This window comes from Cygnus olor, chromosome 21, assembly GCF_009769625.2.
Source record: "Cygnus olor isolate bCygOlo1 chromosome 21, bCygOlo1.pri.v2, whole genome shotgun sequence".
NCBI lineage: Eukaryota > Metazoa > Chordata > Aves > Anseriformes > Anatidae > Cygnus > Cygnus olor.
Genome location: NC_049189.1, coordinates 2451608 through 2469106, shown reverse-complemented (window position 1 = coordinate 2469106; position 17499 = coordinate 2451608). Strand labels below are relative to the sequence as shown.

The window sequence follows — 17499 nt, the reverse complement described above, 5'->3', positions numbered from 1 at the left end:
ACCTGCTTGCTTTAATGTGTTTCTTAGGAAGAGCAAACAGTTCATGTTGTGATACGAGATTAAAAATTTTCTTCCTTTGCAGATAAAGCCCTGTTCAGAGCTGTCATTCCCTGGGAAGATCTGTTTCTGTGACTGTTCTGTCTCTGCTAAGTGTAACAGGGCTAACCATAGAGACACTTGTTCCACAAACTGAGGAAGATTTCACCAAATGGTGAACTTATACGGTTAGTTGGAGTTGGTAAGAAATAAATTCTTTGTATTTTAAAACATACATTTTTTTACCAAAGTAGTAATTAAGAAGCAATTGAAGTTTCTTATTTCTCTCCATCTGGCATGATATATTACACATAGAATCTTCTACTAAGGAGTTAGATGCTTTTGCCATTGTTGTTTTTGCCAGTAGTATTTTAGGGAGGAGATCAGCAAGAGATACGCTGTCATCCAAAACACCTCGATGTGTGAACAGTGTGAAAAAAACATTCAGGTTGTAGAAAGCTTTGCTGCAGTTAGTTTTCCTCATGGTATTTCATCAGGCAGATGTAGCAATGACAGCCTTTCATTTCATTTTCAGAAAGATAACTGAATGTTCATCAGTGCCAGAAAAAAAATTCCTATTTCCCATTTCAGCCTGTGCTGTCGTCTGTTAGGGAATTCAGGGGTGTCCACACTCCGAGGCTTGCCACAGAATGCACATCTCCTGAGATACGCCGTGCTTATTTCTGAGTGGTAGCTGGTTTCAAGGAACCTTCTTACTTTGCAAGAAACCAAGTATATGCAATTTGATCTGAAACATTAGAAAATGCTGTTTTCTCTCTTTGTAAAGTTCCTGCAAGGATGTTGCTTCACCTGAAATATTTCAATGAAGAAAAATATAGACCTCATTTTTCTTAAATCCTTCTTTTTGTTTAATAATTTATGTCCTACTAGAAGCAAAATCCAGACTTCCTTGAATATGTCCTAATATAGCTTCAGCAGAAACTGTATATTCATATTCCTGGGTCCATTCATATTAAATAGAAATGAAACTTAACATGAAAATCAATACAACCGTAAGTATTCCAGGAAGTCCTCGTTAGTGGTTTTAGCAAGTTTTGGCTTTTAGCTACCTGACCAGAACGCTCAGGGGTGTAACACCTTGTGTACGTGCAGGGCAGCTGGCCTTCACATTGATCATAAGCAGTTATTGCTGTCCAGCTTTATGTTTTCCACCCAAAGGGAACAAAGACAATAGGTTTGCTCTGGACTCCGTAATTAGGCACATACAAACAACACATTTATTCTAAAATGCCGACTGGATTAGCAGCTTTTCACACAAGATCTGCATACCAACAAAAAATGCAATCTTAGAACACTGGTGCCTCCAATCTGTCACACTGGTTTTGTTAGCAATTGCTGTTTTGTGCTTCAGAGAGAAAAATGGAGAACCTTCATAAGAAACCAAATGAATCATGATATTGTATATCAGGAAGGCAAAAACGTGCTTTCTAATCTCTTTTTCCCTCCTACCTCCTGTTGATAATTAGCATTCTGTACTGCAGCAAACATGGGAAGAAATTCACACCTCTCACAAACCTCTGGTTTAGGTCAGGAGAAACAATATATTTTTAACACATTACTTCAGATCTCAAAGTTTTAATTAACACACAACAAAAATAACAAATGTTATTGTTTTAACACATTAGTTGGTAACGATAACATTCACGGAACAGGTTAAAACTATAATTGACTTGTCTTGTGATTTAAAGATGTGTAAGCTAAACATAAACATGCCAAACCCCCATTTTCTGTAGGCTAGACAAAGACTGACAAAAATTGATATTAGTTCTTTAAAGAAACATAGATGCCCCAGTTGTAACAATCATTTGGACTTACCACTAGAAAATTACTTCAAAGGCAGTTTTGAATTTAATTTGTTGTAGCCTTCGCTTTCCAAAAACCAAGGGGATGTCTTATATCTCAGAAACGTGCATATGCCATCTCTGCAAACAGTCTGGGAAAAGTTTGTTTCCAAGTTATTTGTACGGACTTCTGCTTTAGGAGATGAATTTGCAAAACATGGAAATACCGTCCTGCATCTTTCAGGTCTTCCTGAGGTCATAACACGCAAAAAAATCACGATTCACTTTTAGTTTGCTAATCATTTTCAGTTTTCGTAATTAATGAAAGAGAAAAAGGAAGTTCATCCACCTTAAACCTTGTTTAGAGCAGCTGAAGTTACTATGTTATTTTGAAAACTTTTATGACCCTTTGTCACAGGCTAGAAAAACTAGATTACTTCATGTGCCAAATCCAGGAAGTAAAACTCTGGGGAAAAAAATATATATTGTTACTTTGTCTATGGTAAGAATGAGCTAGTGTTTGCAGGAGCGTCCTGCATAGGAACAAAGCACTGATTCCTGTTTTTATAAAAGGAAAGACTTTATTTAAACTTTGTAGAGTTCTACAGTGACAGCTAACTGTGGTACTGAGTGGTGGTGTTTTGATGTATTTCACAAAACATTACCTCAGAACTTTCCTGAATCAGTGTCTTTCTGGACTACAGTTTGGTGGGTGGTGTGTTTCAAAATTTCCACAACACAAATGAACTGTTACGAATCCAGTCTAAGTAAATTTCAACACACGTAGCTGTCAGAGCCACACAAACAATACCATATGTATATGAGTACTATAGTCCTTGCTAGTCACTTGAATTACTCACTGGAAAGATTATGTAATTTCAGTTCTTTAATAAAATAAAAATAATGTTGCTTCATTTAACCCAAATATATTGTTCAACAGTATAGTATTCATGTAATAAAATATACCACAGCTGTTAATTAGTTTGGATAGCTAATACGTTGTTATATTCAAAGTGTTACTTCACAAGTAATTTAAAAGTCCAATGAAATAATTCATTCTTTGTATGCTAAACACAGGGAAGAGTACTCACAGCATCTGACTGGAAGTATCATATTCAGGCTCCTTGGTAAGAATGAAAATATGCTCTTGACTAAGGATTGCCCAGTTTTGATACTTCCATTTTGTCACCTAGATCAAGTATGTTGAAAAATAGCACCATGTGCAATTTGTGTTCACCTGTAACTGACCTTTCCCTTCTCCTTCCCAGTGTTCTGTGTATACTATGTGACTAGAGGAATCCTGCAGGAGAATTGGCAGGAGCTCGTTGTCTTTGGTCTTATCTTCTTGCTAGTGATGTTTCAATCCATCATCAACTTCACAGTTTTCTCTGCTGAGCAAAAGCCAAAACTCCTGGTTAGTCTCCTGACTTTAACTAACTTTGCTTTTGTCCAAATCTTGGATGTGAAAATCTTAGAAAAACATCTCTGATATGGGCATTGATAACAGAAAAATCAGGCAGAATTATTCCTATCATCAAATAACAAAACGTGCATCTTCACAATGACAAATGTGATCCTGTGATTCTGTGGGTTTCTCTGTGACACTATCTGAAAGTAACATAAATATAATTTTACTCACATAGGATTACTACAGAATTACTATTACTACCTTCACTTTACCTACTCTACATCAAATTTCCATACGTAAAATAACTGTCCCAAAGTCACATAAATCTAACCTATGAATGGAATCGGAATCTCAAGTCTGGATGCAATGACACAGCTGTTAGCCACTCTCATAATATCCATAAGTGCAGCATTGTGTTTTTAAGAGAGTTGTGATACCCTGCTGCAAGGAAACAAAAGGATATGGTGTGCTAAGGGAGGTATTGCCATTTCAGATTATCTTGTTTGTATTTCACAACAATAAAATGTAACACAAAGACTGTATTCTGTGTGTTACTAAGCTTTGTAGTTGAACTTCCCCTTTCCGTGCTTCTTAGGAGTCTTTCTCTTTTATGGTAGCATACTTATCACAAATGTGAGAAGGAGGTTCCTTGTTCCTTGAAGTCATCCAAACATTATTTTCAGAGAGAAGAGATGCCAGCCAAGCTAGGAAAATTACAGTAAAGCAGAATTTGCCTATTCAACTTATGTATTAATGGTACATTTAGTTAAATATCTACAGCAAACTGGGTCAATAAGGAACAGGCATCAGAGATGCAGATTACTTTGATGTATGTATCCCAGCCTTCTGTTTAAATATTAAACAAGAAAAAACAAACAAGTTAAACCTGGTCTAGAAGATGCAGTATTAAGGAGGGTTTTACCACTATAAAAGTCACTTCAATTACTGTAACTCCTGCTTCCTGAGCAAAATTTCTGAGCTGCAGTAATGCTTACTGGTGTAAACAGTTTCATATCAATGCAGTTATGAAGAACATTTTGCCACTTCAACTGTCTGTAAAAAGCAGACATTCAGTGTGAATGACAAGAAAACCGTGGATAAAACCCATCCCAAACCAATGTTTTTAGAAATTTAGTAAGTACAGCATTCAGAATAACCCACTGTCCCCATTGACGTCAGTGGGGAAGATTCTTACCAGGTGGTTTATGCCATAGAGGAATCTTAGAGCCAGACAGGAAGGATGTCTGTCATTTTTTGAGGAATAATTTTATCCTTCAGAGCTCTGCCCAAGTTACAGTCAGTGGGAGTTTGTGTCAAGTATTTTGGTGGGCTGTATGGTCTCACACTAATAATTTTAGCAAATCTTTGCCTCTTCTCTTAACATAGGCGTGAGTTTCTCCCCTGAGCATAAAGGTTGAGAACACCTCACGCTATCATTACTCCTTTTTGAGGGACATTGTTTTATTCTCAATCCTTGACTACCTACATTCATGAAACATACAGGATCACAATATTTTTAGTACTTCTATCTCTCTGACAAAGTCAGGTGAAATTGGCAACAGCCCTCCAAATTATTGTGAAGATGGATATACAGACACAGTGAGATTACACCGGCCTTATATCCTTCGGAAATCACACCAAAAAGATGAGTGGTCCTTTATCGGGGCAGCTTTAAAGGTGAGTGATAGTTTTCATGTTAATATAAGGATTTGTGGACTTGTGCTTCTTGTTAGTCAGACTGAACTCCCTCTGAAATCTCGAGAACTAAGAAGGACTGCAGAATCAATGCCAAAGCACATCAGATAAGAGTCTGGTGTTACCAGGAAAAAGCTAGGGGGATTTTTATTATTATTACTATTATTACTTTTATTTTAAGGTTCATTGGTTGTTTGCTTTAGCCAAATTTCTGACAGCTGAAATACAGCTTTCCGAACATTTGTTTGCTTTCCATGCTAAAAATGGAGCCAGCACCAAGTACTGGACTTTCAACACTAAAATAAGTTCAGGTGAAAAGTTGCAGATTCATCTTTTTCCTGGACTTTGGAGTCTTGTAGCCACTAGCATTGATCCTGTAGGGAGAAAAGGAGACAGGACAAAGTGTGGACGCTCAGCCATGCAGATAGGGATCTTATGGCTTAGTTTCCTTGTAGGAGCTCCTCACATACTTTTTCAAGGCACTGGATCTTTGTTTTCAGTTAAATTGTTTCAGGTGTGGAAAGAAGGGAGCGCTCAGAACTTTCTGTCTGCCAATGAGGATTAAACATACAAACCTTCCACTATTTCCCCCCACCATCAGAAACCAAGTTGATCTGACGAACTCTCTTTCACAGATCTGAGTTCTTTGCTTGTTCTTGACTTTTCCATAGGCATTAAAAGAGGCAGTGTTTCTTTTAGGTAAAGAAAGTGGCACTTCAGTTAGATGGCCTCATGTCGTAATACACCTGATATTCCTCATGCTTTCAGCAATAGCAAACATGTTTCTTAACAGTTCAACTAGTAATAGCAAATGTCCTGGGGTAAGTACATATTATTGCTGTTTGTTCAAGACTGTCTGCATCAGAAGTACTTGAAAGCTACTTTTTATCCAGTCAAAGTACGCTAACTTTACCTACATGGACTACAACATGTATCAGTCTTCTCAGAAACTGCACCTGCCATTAAAGTGTTGCATAATAAAGGTATGTAGACATACAAAATCCACCAGAATATATAGCATAAAAGGAAATAAGTGTAACAGAAGGGAAAGCTTGGGAGCCCCCATACACAGTCTTTTCCCATAGCTGCAGCACCTGGAAGCACAGCTTCACCTCAAGGTCCCTCATTTCTGGGTTGAAGCCATATGCCATTTCACAGAGCCACTTCACATGTCATTCACTATTTTTCTTTCATTCTTGTATATGCCTTCCCATTTCCTTCAGTGGATTTATTTTTCCTATCTGCATTATTTATTTTAGGATTCATAGTATTTTCTGTCTTTTCTCCTGTGAACTTCTAATTCTCCCTTTCACCCCTCCTCTTGTTTCCTAGGCTCCCTATACTCCATTATTTCTCGGCCTGTGTTCTCCTTCTGGTCTTATCCTAAGAGGAGCACTAAGCAATATTGCAGAAAACAGAGACAGTAGTACAGGTGGCAGAGAAAAGACAAGCTCCCTTAGGGGAAGGACAGTTCTCTCAATGCTTTTGTAGAGGTTCATATACTGACCACTGCAGAAGGATCAGTCTTGGTTCTGGGGGAATCTGCGCTCAATCAGATGCATCAAATCTTATCGTAGTATTGGCCCAGTCATTTCTTTCATTCATAGTGACTCAGCTGTTTTTCTTTGGTTTGCTCAGACCTGCCCTTCCAGTTAAGGATTGCTGAAAGTCACTGCCTGCTGAAAACCAGTCCATCATTTCTTCTTTCCCAAGCCCTGAGGTTCAGTGTGAAACAGTTTTTCTGATAGTTGTTTCTCCTACGTTTTAGTTCTCATTGACTTTACTTCCCTGTAGAAGAAAGAAAGCTGGAGGAAGAAGTCACAGAGCATGTTTAATCTGTAAGCTATGAAAACATTAATTTACTAGAGAAAAAATTGAGTGTACCCAAAGAGAAAGTATATCAGCTTAGATGCAACTGTTCTAGAAGAGAGCTGTTTCTCCATTTAAGCTAGCTGGGAGTTGTACTAGAAGCATTAGAAGGCAGGGCTCAAAAGGATGCCCAGATAGCTCAAACCACACACAGCTATCATGATGTGCCCATAAAACAACCAGTTCTGATTTCACCACCATCACTCCTGGCCCAGCTTAGTGGAAAACACTAAGACTAGAGGCCTCCACCTTGCTACTGGATCCTTAGGCCCAAAACACGGAGCCTTGTTCCTGAGCATACACCTTCAGTGCAGCTCCTTTTAGAATCAATGAGAGCAGCAGGCACATCCTACATCTTTTGGGATCAACTTCCCACACAAGAACTATGTCAAATTGCTCTTGAACTGATTAGTTAGAGGGAACTTTCTGCAGCTGGCACAGTATCCAGAATGAGGAGGAAAAGATAAAACAAAATCTTCCAGCGCAAGGTATTTATGCCTCCTCTCCTTCCCAAGAAATCTCCAAGTGGTACCAGGCTTTTTGACCAGCTGGAGGGTCTTAAGTCATATTTTAAACAATTTTCCTAGGCAGCACTCCCAGCTGTTGATCTTGATGCAGGCAAAACAAGAGAGTGTGCAAGCCCAAAAAGCCCCATGTTTAGCATTTTTTAGCACTGTAATAGTGATAAAGCATTTATCACTGGGGCACCCAAGCAGCTCCCACAACACATGTGAAAGGAGATGAGGAAGAAGGGCAAAGATTATTCATCATGGGAAGGGCCCAACTGCTGATAGCAGCCAGTGTTTCTCATACTTGACATAAATAGTCTCTGAAACTGATAAAAGTTCAGTGGCTACAGTCATCCAAGTCCTTGTGGTTTTATTTACGAAATTATGCAGCCAAATCAGGCTCTTCCAATTGTTCGCAGGTCTCTTTGATTTGGCAAATCACAAAAGGACCACACTGACTTTGGTGGCTATACTTTACTTGTATTGCAGTTAGGAAGAAAAATACAGGCAGGAGCAATGTAGCAACTTGAAAATAGCTAAATCTCCTTATGCTTTTGCACAGCAATAAAGAAAATATAGGAGTGCCTGGCAAACGAGGGCATTGGCATGCAAGGCAGTACTCCTCTCTACCAGAGAAATCTAATAAAGTCATTTCTCCAAAGCAATCCTTTTTAGCACCTTTTATCTGACTACCTAAAAGATAAAAAAAAAACAAAAACAAAAACTGCACTTACCATTAATCACTTCAGTTCTAAAAAAATGGTAGATTAAGTCTATGTAGCAGCTGCTTAACAGCCCTCTGTAGTACAAACAGGAAAACTGATAGAACCGTACAGACAAATAAGTGTTGTTTATAATTATTATAATTATTTTTTTTCAACCTGAACACTGATTTCTTTAATGATGCAGAGATCAGAAAGTATAATGCAATTTTGCTGGAGTTGGTATGCAGCCAGGGAATCATGTAAGCAGGAAAGAAACTTTAAAAGTGACCCATTTTTTTCCTCTCAGTTACTATCATGTGGCTTCATCCAGAAATTGAGTGATTGATTGCTTTTTATGGCTTCCAGGTTTTGGGGCACTAGGTGTTGATTGTCATGTGTCTCCATTTCCCCACAGGTGATAAAAGAGTGGGGCAAAGGGAATTCTTATGCTGGAAGCTGCTTTCGTCATTGGCTCTTGCATTTCTGTTGCAAGAAAATCTGTTTTGTTTTGGGTGTTGATTCACGTCTACTGCAGCTCTGGGCAGGGGCTGAGAGAAAGAAGTAAGTACTCAAGAAAGTTAACTAAGAAGGTTGTAGCCTATTGTTTCATGATCACAATTAAGTAGAGAGCTTGCCAAGCCATGAAAACAGCTAGGAATGATCACAATAAAAGGCAGATGCCTAATGACATCAAGCAGTACTGCAGTCTTGGAATTTACTGGCCTGAGAATGTTCAACAGCTTGGTTGGAACATGTGTGAGATCTTCCTGAAGAAAACTGGTATGTCAAACCCATACAGGAATTGCTGCTGTCCAGAAAAAGAGACCTGTGTAGGAAGTCTCCTCTACAAAAAATAGATGTAATTCTTCTTTATCATTCTGTAAAAATATCTAATGTCTAGTAAATAAGAGACAGAATAAATAGACCTAGAGAGCCACTGATCTTAAACTACCCAAACCTTTTAAAAGGAGGATGCACAGTGACAGGCATTGGTGCTGGCTGATCTGACTCTTCCTTTCTTCCCACAGTGTTTTCTTCCTATGGAAGGATTGACTCCTGAACATCCCCTTTGTATTCCAACTGCAGCTCTTACAGAGTGAAATCATAGCTGGGAAAGGTCTGATCAAGTACTTGCACTCAGAATATAAGATAATGGGTCAGCTTCACAGCGGTAGAAGAAGTTGCTCAGAAAAGTGTCTTTATCTTTCTTAGTTTTGTGCTAGGGAACTAGAGCAGAACAGCTGGTAACAGTTTATAAAACAAAGTGTGCTCAGGAAATCAAGAGTAATCCTCTCATTCAGGGGGTTTTGCTGACAGGACAATGCAGCTTTCACTCCTTTTCCTGATTTTGCTTTGGAACTGCAGAAGGTTCATGACATGCATGTGAGAGGGGCACATGGTTAATATAAATGCTGGCGTTATTGATACACCAGCATAACAAAGACAATTTGCTCGTCAGTCTTTTCTTACTGAGGCTAGAAGTGGATTGCCCTGCCTTCATTCTCATTGGTGGCGTTGACTGGAGGTCCCAAGAGCTCTGTAGTACCTGCTTTCTCACACTACCCTGGGTAGGAGTGGAATTGCAATTTACATATACTGTAAACATTGCCATCACATTGCTCTTCAGCTACATCTTTAAGTGACAGGTACCCACATACTGTAAAATGTAGTCAAAACAGTTTGTTGTAGCTTAGTAGGGAAATTTACAGAGAAGATCTCAAGACTTGTATTTTTCTCACCCTAATCTTCTCAACCTGAAACAAATATATTTTATAGATAACATGGAGGCATGAAGAGGTTAAATGTCTATGGTCAGGCCGCATAAAGCTGACAGTATCAAGAGAAAGCACGAGAGTACCAGCTGATGACTGTGACTTTATTTCACAAGTCAAAATGTGACTATGTATTGTTGTTGAAATGGAGGAAAACAATTAAGCATATTCAACGCTTTTCTTAAATAAGCAAACATGCTGCAGGTCTTGCCTAGAACAGAAACAATAAGGGAAGACTTCTATCTGGAGGAAGCCTATACTTGGCCAAAATTATCTGAAGAAAGCAGGCTTGTACTATGCTCCTTTTGTCTTCATAGCTAGGGATGGCAGAAATAATTGTATCATTAGAAGGGGAAAAAAAGATGTTATCACATTCAAACATTTATCTCCCCAAAAACAGCACTGTATTATCATGCCTTGGGGAATTAAGCTTCATACTTTCACAGAAAAATGTTCTTATTTCTGACAAAGGTCTTGTTAAGTTCCTCTGGAAATCCGTGTGTTCTTTTTTCACAAGGTCTTTAAAAATACTGAAGTAGTACTACACTTAGCTAGCATGCTAATCAGCAAGTTCTAAGTAGATACACACTGCACTGCCAAGAGTGCATTTGTTTTTTTGTTTTTTTGTTTTTTTCAAATAAGTCCACATAAGTATCAGAAGAGGACAAGTTCTCTTACATCCCAGTTTCGTCAGTGAAGTTAATGCTCGTGTAAGTACTTTCCTCAACTGCAAAAGACCAGGGTGCTGGGAGGTGGAGAGTACTTTCCACTGATTAAACAAACCCTGGTGTTGCAGCCCTTTGCTGGCTCATGTGAACAGTAAGAAGCACTCATTTTGGCCAATTCAGGACTAGCAGACTGCATATAAATCATCTCAAAAGAATCATTTTACTTGTAAAAGTGAGGGTCCAGTCTTTGGCATCACTGTTTCCCTGCTTCTTGCATAGGCCATCAAGTGCCATTGTCACAGACATGCTGGCTTATCATTTTGGCTATGGACAGCAAGAGTTTTTAGCTAGGCAGGCAAGAGAAGATGGAAAACTCTTTTTAAAGCACCTGAAGAAGCAAATGAACTCCATTTAAGAGCAGCTATATTTCCACTTTTGTACCTTAAAAAAAATGGTTAATGTAGCCCAGCTAGCTGAAGGGAAGATTTGTTTCAACTTGCACATTAAATCCAGAAGCTTTTATTTTGAAACTTTTGAGAAAAGACTTGTATCAGACATACACAATCACAATAGCCTTACATATATTTCTAAAAAACAGAAACTACCATCTAGAAACTACCATGAGATAATGCATCAGAAACCCACACTGGATATTCATCTTCCAAGTAAGCAATTGTGTATACCTAATTGTATAGTCTCAGTCAAATGCTGCTAAACAAATCCAACTTTACAAAAAAGATTTTATTGAAAGGATTGAAAAATATTTGATTTCAACAATATTTAAAACAAGTTTTCAAAGCATTAACAATATGTAACAAGATTTTTCCTCTTTCAAAAATTCAGTACACTCTGCTTTATACCATACCCCACCAGTTTTCAATAACTTGAACTCTCTAGTAGAGACTTTTTTTTTTTAACCAATTTCCAAGCTTCCATTTTGGCCCTATGTAGACTGGAAAATGTTTACAGGTACAGTGATATTTCCAACCCTCATATTAAAAAATAAAAATAAATCAGCAAAACTCTGTTTTACTAATACAGTTTAAACTAGTTTGATTAAGCTACATCAGCAAAATAAGCTTTTACCTCCAATATAACCCAGTCTGTGTTAGAGCTTTTATCATTCAGGTGTAGTTTGAACGTGTTACCCATACTTCAAGCAGTTAAATATGCAGAAAACTTGAGTGCTGATCAAACTTCACTAGCCTGCTTGCGAATTGCTGGTTTGCAGATTAAAGGCCTTGAAAAGAGACTTTGTACAATTCAATAAATTCATAATATATTAACACAAGTAATTTGTGTTGCGTTTTGATACAAAGCAGCTAGTACAATTATAATCAAAGGAGCTTTTCTGAAGAAAAAGCAAAGGACTAAAGCCATCATATGACTTACTTTCCTGTGGTCAGTGACTGTAGTTCTCTACTAGGCTGAGCAGTGATCCAAATAATATTGTTATCAAGCAGGAAAAGTTGTACAAGCAAAACTGCAGAAGCTTCAAAGCCAGTAATTCAATTGCAGTACGTGATAAATTTAAAGACAACTCCAGCAGATCTGATTTAGAAGAAATAGGTAAGTTTTGTTTACATTTCATGAACTATGCACTCTGCAAATTAAAGTTCTACAATTTATTAAATGATACTTTTACTATTATAAAAGCATAAATAAAAAGTGCTGAATATAGTTTTATCTTTACAAAAATACTAGATAGATAAGGCTCATTAATTTCACCTCACCTCCACAATATGATTTCCACTTCCTAGTGTGCCTGGTATTCTGCTTATTTTTCACTAAACAATATATTTATTTAGCCACTATACCCTGTTCCTCTTCTCAATTATTGCATGTTTAAATAAAAGAATAGTTTCAAAGCAAAAAGTTTGATGCTTTTTTCATAGCTCAAAAAGTAAACAGCTATTTAATAACTGAATACCCCAGCTTAGAAAACCCGTAAGCAGCTTCAAAACAGTGATAAAACAATTAATGCAGATTCAAGTGAAAGATAAATCTCAAAAGCTATCTTGACATTCTCAAGATATCACAAAATTTTTCTGTTTAGACCAAAGTAAACCAATATTCTATTCTACAAAATTTACAAAATGAATATTCATTTATATTAACACTATTTCATTGTGATTTTTTTTAATCATTAACTAAGAGTTTGCTCCTCTTTTATGGAAAAGTGCTCTCATCTTGATTTAATAAAATTAGACAGACTAGGGCAGCATCCAAAATGGAAGAGACATTATTTAAACCATTAGAGCACAGCACGTTAGGCAGAGTTCAGAAATTAATACATTTCCCATTACCACTTTGGACCACATAAACAACATAAGACAATCATGAAAAGTTAACACAGCTTCTCACTCCACTTTCAAGGAAATCCCACCTTCTTCGGTAAGAAATTATCTCCTCTGCAATTTTATTACGCAGGCTTAAATTTAACTGATAACGTCCACTCCTTCAATGGCCAACGCAGCAACACTGTGAAAATGCTGAAGTTTGGGTAGTATGACCATGAGACTGCACCACAGAGAACATAAATGTAAACATTATTCTTGGGTTTGTTTTTTTTCAGTTAAAGTACAGTACAAACCCTTTTCTTTTTCCCAAACTATTTTTTTTTCATAAAAGCACATACAATAAAATATGTACAGAGAAGTTAGAAACATTTGAAAGCATCTTAAAAAAAGTACATATGAGACTTAGAATATCTTGAATGTGCTGAAGGCACCATTGCTACTCTACTGGGAATGTGTCCTCTCATTTATCAGCCTACCAATGCAGTATCCCTTTCTGTATTACTCAGCACCCAGAGTTGGAAGATATCTGTGGAAGTTAAGGGCATTCAGGACACTATTGTCTTCAACAAAATAGTAGCACTATGCAATATAGTAGTAAGCTAAGTCCAGATTCTTCTTGAATACCTTGAGATTTTATTTTATTTTTTACTATATTGTCCCTAACGCTACCATTTGTTCTAGAGAATCAACAAAAATAAAATCAACACATTGATGATTCCCACCAACAGGAACTGCAGAGCTACAAACTAGCTCAGCTGCAAAAATGAAGATCACTGAAATAACCAACCCAGCACAAGCAAATGCTCGTCCATGCTAGTGGAGGTTATTTACACAGTGATGACAGCTAAGGGTCAAACACCATTCAAACAAATGGGCACTCTGTGTGCACGTGTTTGTGCATGCGTTACTTAGTTTTCACTAATTCCATCTATTCACAAAAAACATTCTTCATGAGCACTATATATCTTATGGAGATATATATGTATACTTTTTTAACACTATTTTCATCTATTCATAAAAACAGCTGTGTTCCTTCACAGGTTTTGTCACATTTGCAAGTAAGAAAAAAGTATTTTAAGCTGTCTTAATAGGGAGGTGTTCTGGGGGAGGTGTACTTAAGCTAAAAAAAGAAGTGCTTTATTTTTTTAAAGTAATTTTTAGAGCTTTTATATGCATAGATGTCTTAACAAATGGAATTACATATATAACAAATTAAACAGACTATTTTCATGCCTCTTTTCTACTGCCACTTTTCTATTATGTATCTACATACAGCCTACACCACATTATTGGTAAGTTGCGTTACAATCAAACCTACAGATGTGGTTGTCAATACCAATCTGAAATAACCCATTTTCAGACTGCTCATTTAAAGGAAATTCATCAAACTGCATTAAAACAATCAGAGCCTCACTTCTTCCATTTCTTTTCCTGCTGGACAGGAAGTAGCACAATATTTCCAGCCATCAGCAGATCAGACGGATATAAAGTATATCGCTATATATGTGTCTGAGATGGTGATCACACACGTTAGCAAAAACTTTAAAAGCATATAAAAGGGATACTGCCACTTTCCATTCCCATGAGTCATTACATGTAGACGCTCAAAATTCTTCTTCAACAAAGTTATTTTGCTTCTTCCGAACATTCCAGTGTAAACACTCAGCCAAGCTTTCAAACCAGTCGCTCACAGGATCTCGGAAACAGATCGAAGGAAGGGGATAGCAAGAGGTAGTGATGCTAATACTGCAACAACACAGGAATATCCCAGGTCAGTCAAGGGCAATAAACAGCAATTTATTTTTTATTTTGAAATCTTCTAATCACTAGGCAGCCTAGCACTGCATTCTTTTGCTGGTCATCACAAACTCAACACTAGGACAAAGGAAAATTTAAGCCACCACCTTGGCCTTGAAATTTCAAGTTTTAGCAATAAGTGACATCACTAAGAAATCTAGCATATACAAAGGTCCAAATGCCAAATGTGATGCTTGAATCCCTACTAGTCTCCTGATCTGACCTATGTACTTTTCAACCTAAGAGGAAATAAAACAGTTCAAGACAGAGTGTCTGGAACAGACAGTTCATGACAGTGTCAAGACATGTCCATCTTCCTTGCCAAGCATGCAATGTTACATGCTTTTGTCTTAATACTTTATTTGCTTTCATAGTAAGATCTAAAAGACTCATATGAGAAATAAAGCACAAACTGTGCTAAAAGTGCTTAAAGAGACGTTAGGCTTTATAAAAGCTTTTTTCTTCACTGCCAGCAACCTTTTGACAGTCCGAACAGAACAAGAGAAGTGCATGGATCAGTATTTTCTACACTTCAAAGAGGTACTGCGATCAAGAAAATATTTCACCTGTCTCCATGGCATATTTCCTGTCTCTTCCTTCCATCAAATGAAACCCATGCTGTATTCCTGGCATCCGGGGAGAGCATTATCTGAAAGAGAGAAAAACTAACCTTCAGGTCCCAAACCTAATTTTTCAAGGAGCAAGGAACACCTTCTCCATCCTCCCTGTGAGTAAAGAACTTACACCTCAATTTTTACTGTTGCACCGAAATTTGTAAGCTGTCCACTACAGCGCTGCAGTAGCATAACACACAGGTTCCAAATATTCATTTCGTGTTTGGGACATATACATATTTTTCTATGTGGAATAAACAAAAACCCCTCTTTATACCAAGGTTATAAAAACAGAAAGACCTTCCAGCTACAGCCAGCGCATGCCTTAACCCAGTTACATGTGTTGACTCTAGCATCAATTTTGAGAAAAAAATATTAAATTAATCCAGAAAAATAAATTTCTAATAAGTAATGAATCTAAATCTGTCAGAGTTAGGAAGTTTTGCTCATATTTAACATGCATTCCTATTAAGAGGAAAGAAGTGAAATACGAATAAAATATTCAATTTATTTCATAAAACAAGAACATAAACCCCAGTGTACACTTCTTAATCCTAATCTTTCAATATACTTAGAGAGCCCATACAGCCCTTAAGGATATTAGCTTATTATTACAAGAAGATTGAAAGCTGGAAGGGGTTCTTCCTTACCCATGGGCATTTGTTAAAAATACCCATTAAGTCCATTTTGTATTCAGGTTTTACAGGCCACTTTTTTCTGCACAACACCATTAACAAAATTGATCAGGGAGTTACAGATAGTATTACCACTAATATACTCCAGATCTAGAATATTTGTTGTTTAGCCATGAAAGTAGAATTTTTCATTCCCTTAAACTCTACTGGTTTACATGGGTGTCCTGGTTTCAGTTAGGACAGAGTTAATTTGCCTCCTAGTAGCTGGCAGGGTGCTATGTTTTGGATTAGAATGAGAAGAGCGCTGATAACATGCTGACGTTTTAATTGTTGTAGAGCAGTGCTTACACCAAGCCAAGGGCTTTTCAGCTTCTCGCTCTGTCCTGCTAGCGAGCAGGCTAGGGATGCAGCAGGAGCTGGGAGGGGGCAGACCCAGGACAGCTGACCCAAACTGGCCAAAGGGGTATTCCATACCATCTGACGTCATGCTGAACAATATATAGGGGTGGCTAGCCGGGGTGGAGGGGGGGGGCCGGCTGCTCGGGGATAGGCTGGGCATCGGTCAACGGGTGGTGAGCAATTGCATTGTGCATCACTTATTTCGTACACATTATTACTATTAATACTATTATTATTATTATTATTATTGTTATTATTTTCCCTGTCTTAATAAACTGTCTTTATCTCAACTCACAGACTTCACTTTCCCGTTTCTCTCCCCCATCCCGGAGAGGGAGGGGGGAGGGTGAGCGAATGGCTGTGTGGTGTTTGGCTGCCAGCCAGGCTAAACCACAACAATGGGCTTTAGCAGAAATGATTTAAAATTTTCTTTGCCCGAATGTAAATGTACGTACTCCCATTTTGCAGACATTTACACAACTGCAATCCAGTAGAAAGCAGTGTTAAGTCTTCTCCTAGCGGGCGTATTATTTTAAACAAAGACACATTCTTCAACCAGACTTGATCTGGTCCTCCTACAAACAAAAGAATGCAGGATACGCACAGTAATTCCTAACCTCTTCTGTTTTGGTCAGGTTCACATGGTTATTGTGAAAGTTTTTATCTTGAAAAGAGAAATAATATAAGCTAACCTTGAGTTCCACTCCAGCAGGAACAACTATAGGTCTGAAAGACAACGAATGAGGGCAGATTGGGGTGATCATTATTGCAGGAACATTCGGATGAATCATAGAAGCTCCTGCAGCAGCTGCATACGCAGTACTACCAGTTGGTGTGGAGACGATGACTCCTGGGGAAGCAGCAAAAATTTCACTTCCTTTAACATCGGAATCAGTGCTGTTATTTAGGAAGAAGACTAAGAAATAGGACTGCTAATGAAAATATAGCAGAGAATATATCAACTTGTATTAGATTACAACTCTTCTGTGAAACACAAGAAGTCAGAAACTCTTCTGATCCTGGCTTGGCATGTTTGTCCTATGGGCTCACATAAATGGTGTAAACTTAGAAATATGCGTAACCTGGGATTTAGAACAGAGACATTCATTTGCCTCTAAAGGTTAAGAATTATGGGTTAAGAGCTTCTGTATTTCATCAGTTAGATTTGAGCCCTTTAGCAAATTCCAGATATCCAAGCAAATTTCTATTGAGCTACTTCTTGCCCTTTGCTCTAAAATATCATACCCAAAGAAGCTGCCACATGCCTCCGCAAGCCCATAAACAAACAAAA

At 37.8% G+C, this 17499-nt stretch overlaps 1 protein-coding gene and 1 long non-coding RNA gene across 4 annotated transcripts in view; one reads left to right on the top strand and one right to left on the bottom strand.

Annotated features, from left to right (window-relative positions):
* The first annotated feature begins 59 nt into the window (after nucleotides 1–59).
* Nucleotides 60–11429, top strand: LOC121058141. The gene is made up of 2 exons (XR_005814091.1): nucleotides 60–238; nucleotides 628–11429. It is a non-coding gene; the product is annotated as an uncharacterized LOC121058141 (long non-coding RNA).
* NADK (NAD kinase) overlaps nucleotides 10986–17499 on the bottom strand; it is a 28452-nt gene continuing 21938 nt past the window's right edge. For all 3 annotated transcript variants that reach the window (XM_040533231.1, XM_040533232.1, XM_040533233.1), the window contains 3 exons: nucleotides 16901–17058; nucleotides 15127–15209; nucleotides 10986–14509 (listed from right to left, as the gene is read on the bottom strand). In XM_040533231.1, coding sequence (XP_040389165.1) covers nucleotides 14368–14509; nucleotides 15127–15209; nucleotides 16901–17058 — 383 coding nt within the window. In that variant the 3' untranslated portion in view covers nucleotides 10986–14367. The remainder of the gene's footprint in view (nucleotides 14510–15126; nucleotides 15210–16900; nucleotides 17059–17499) is intronic.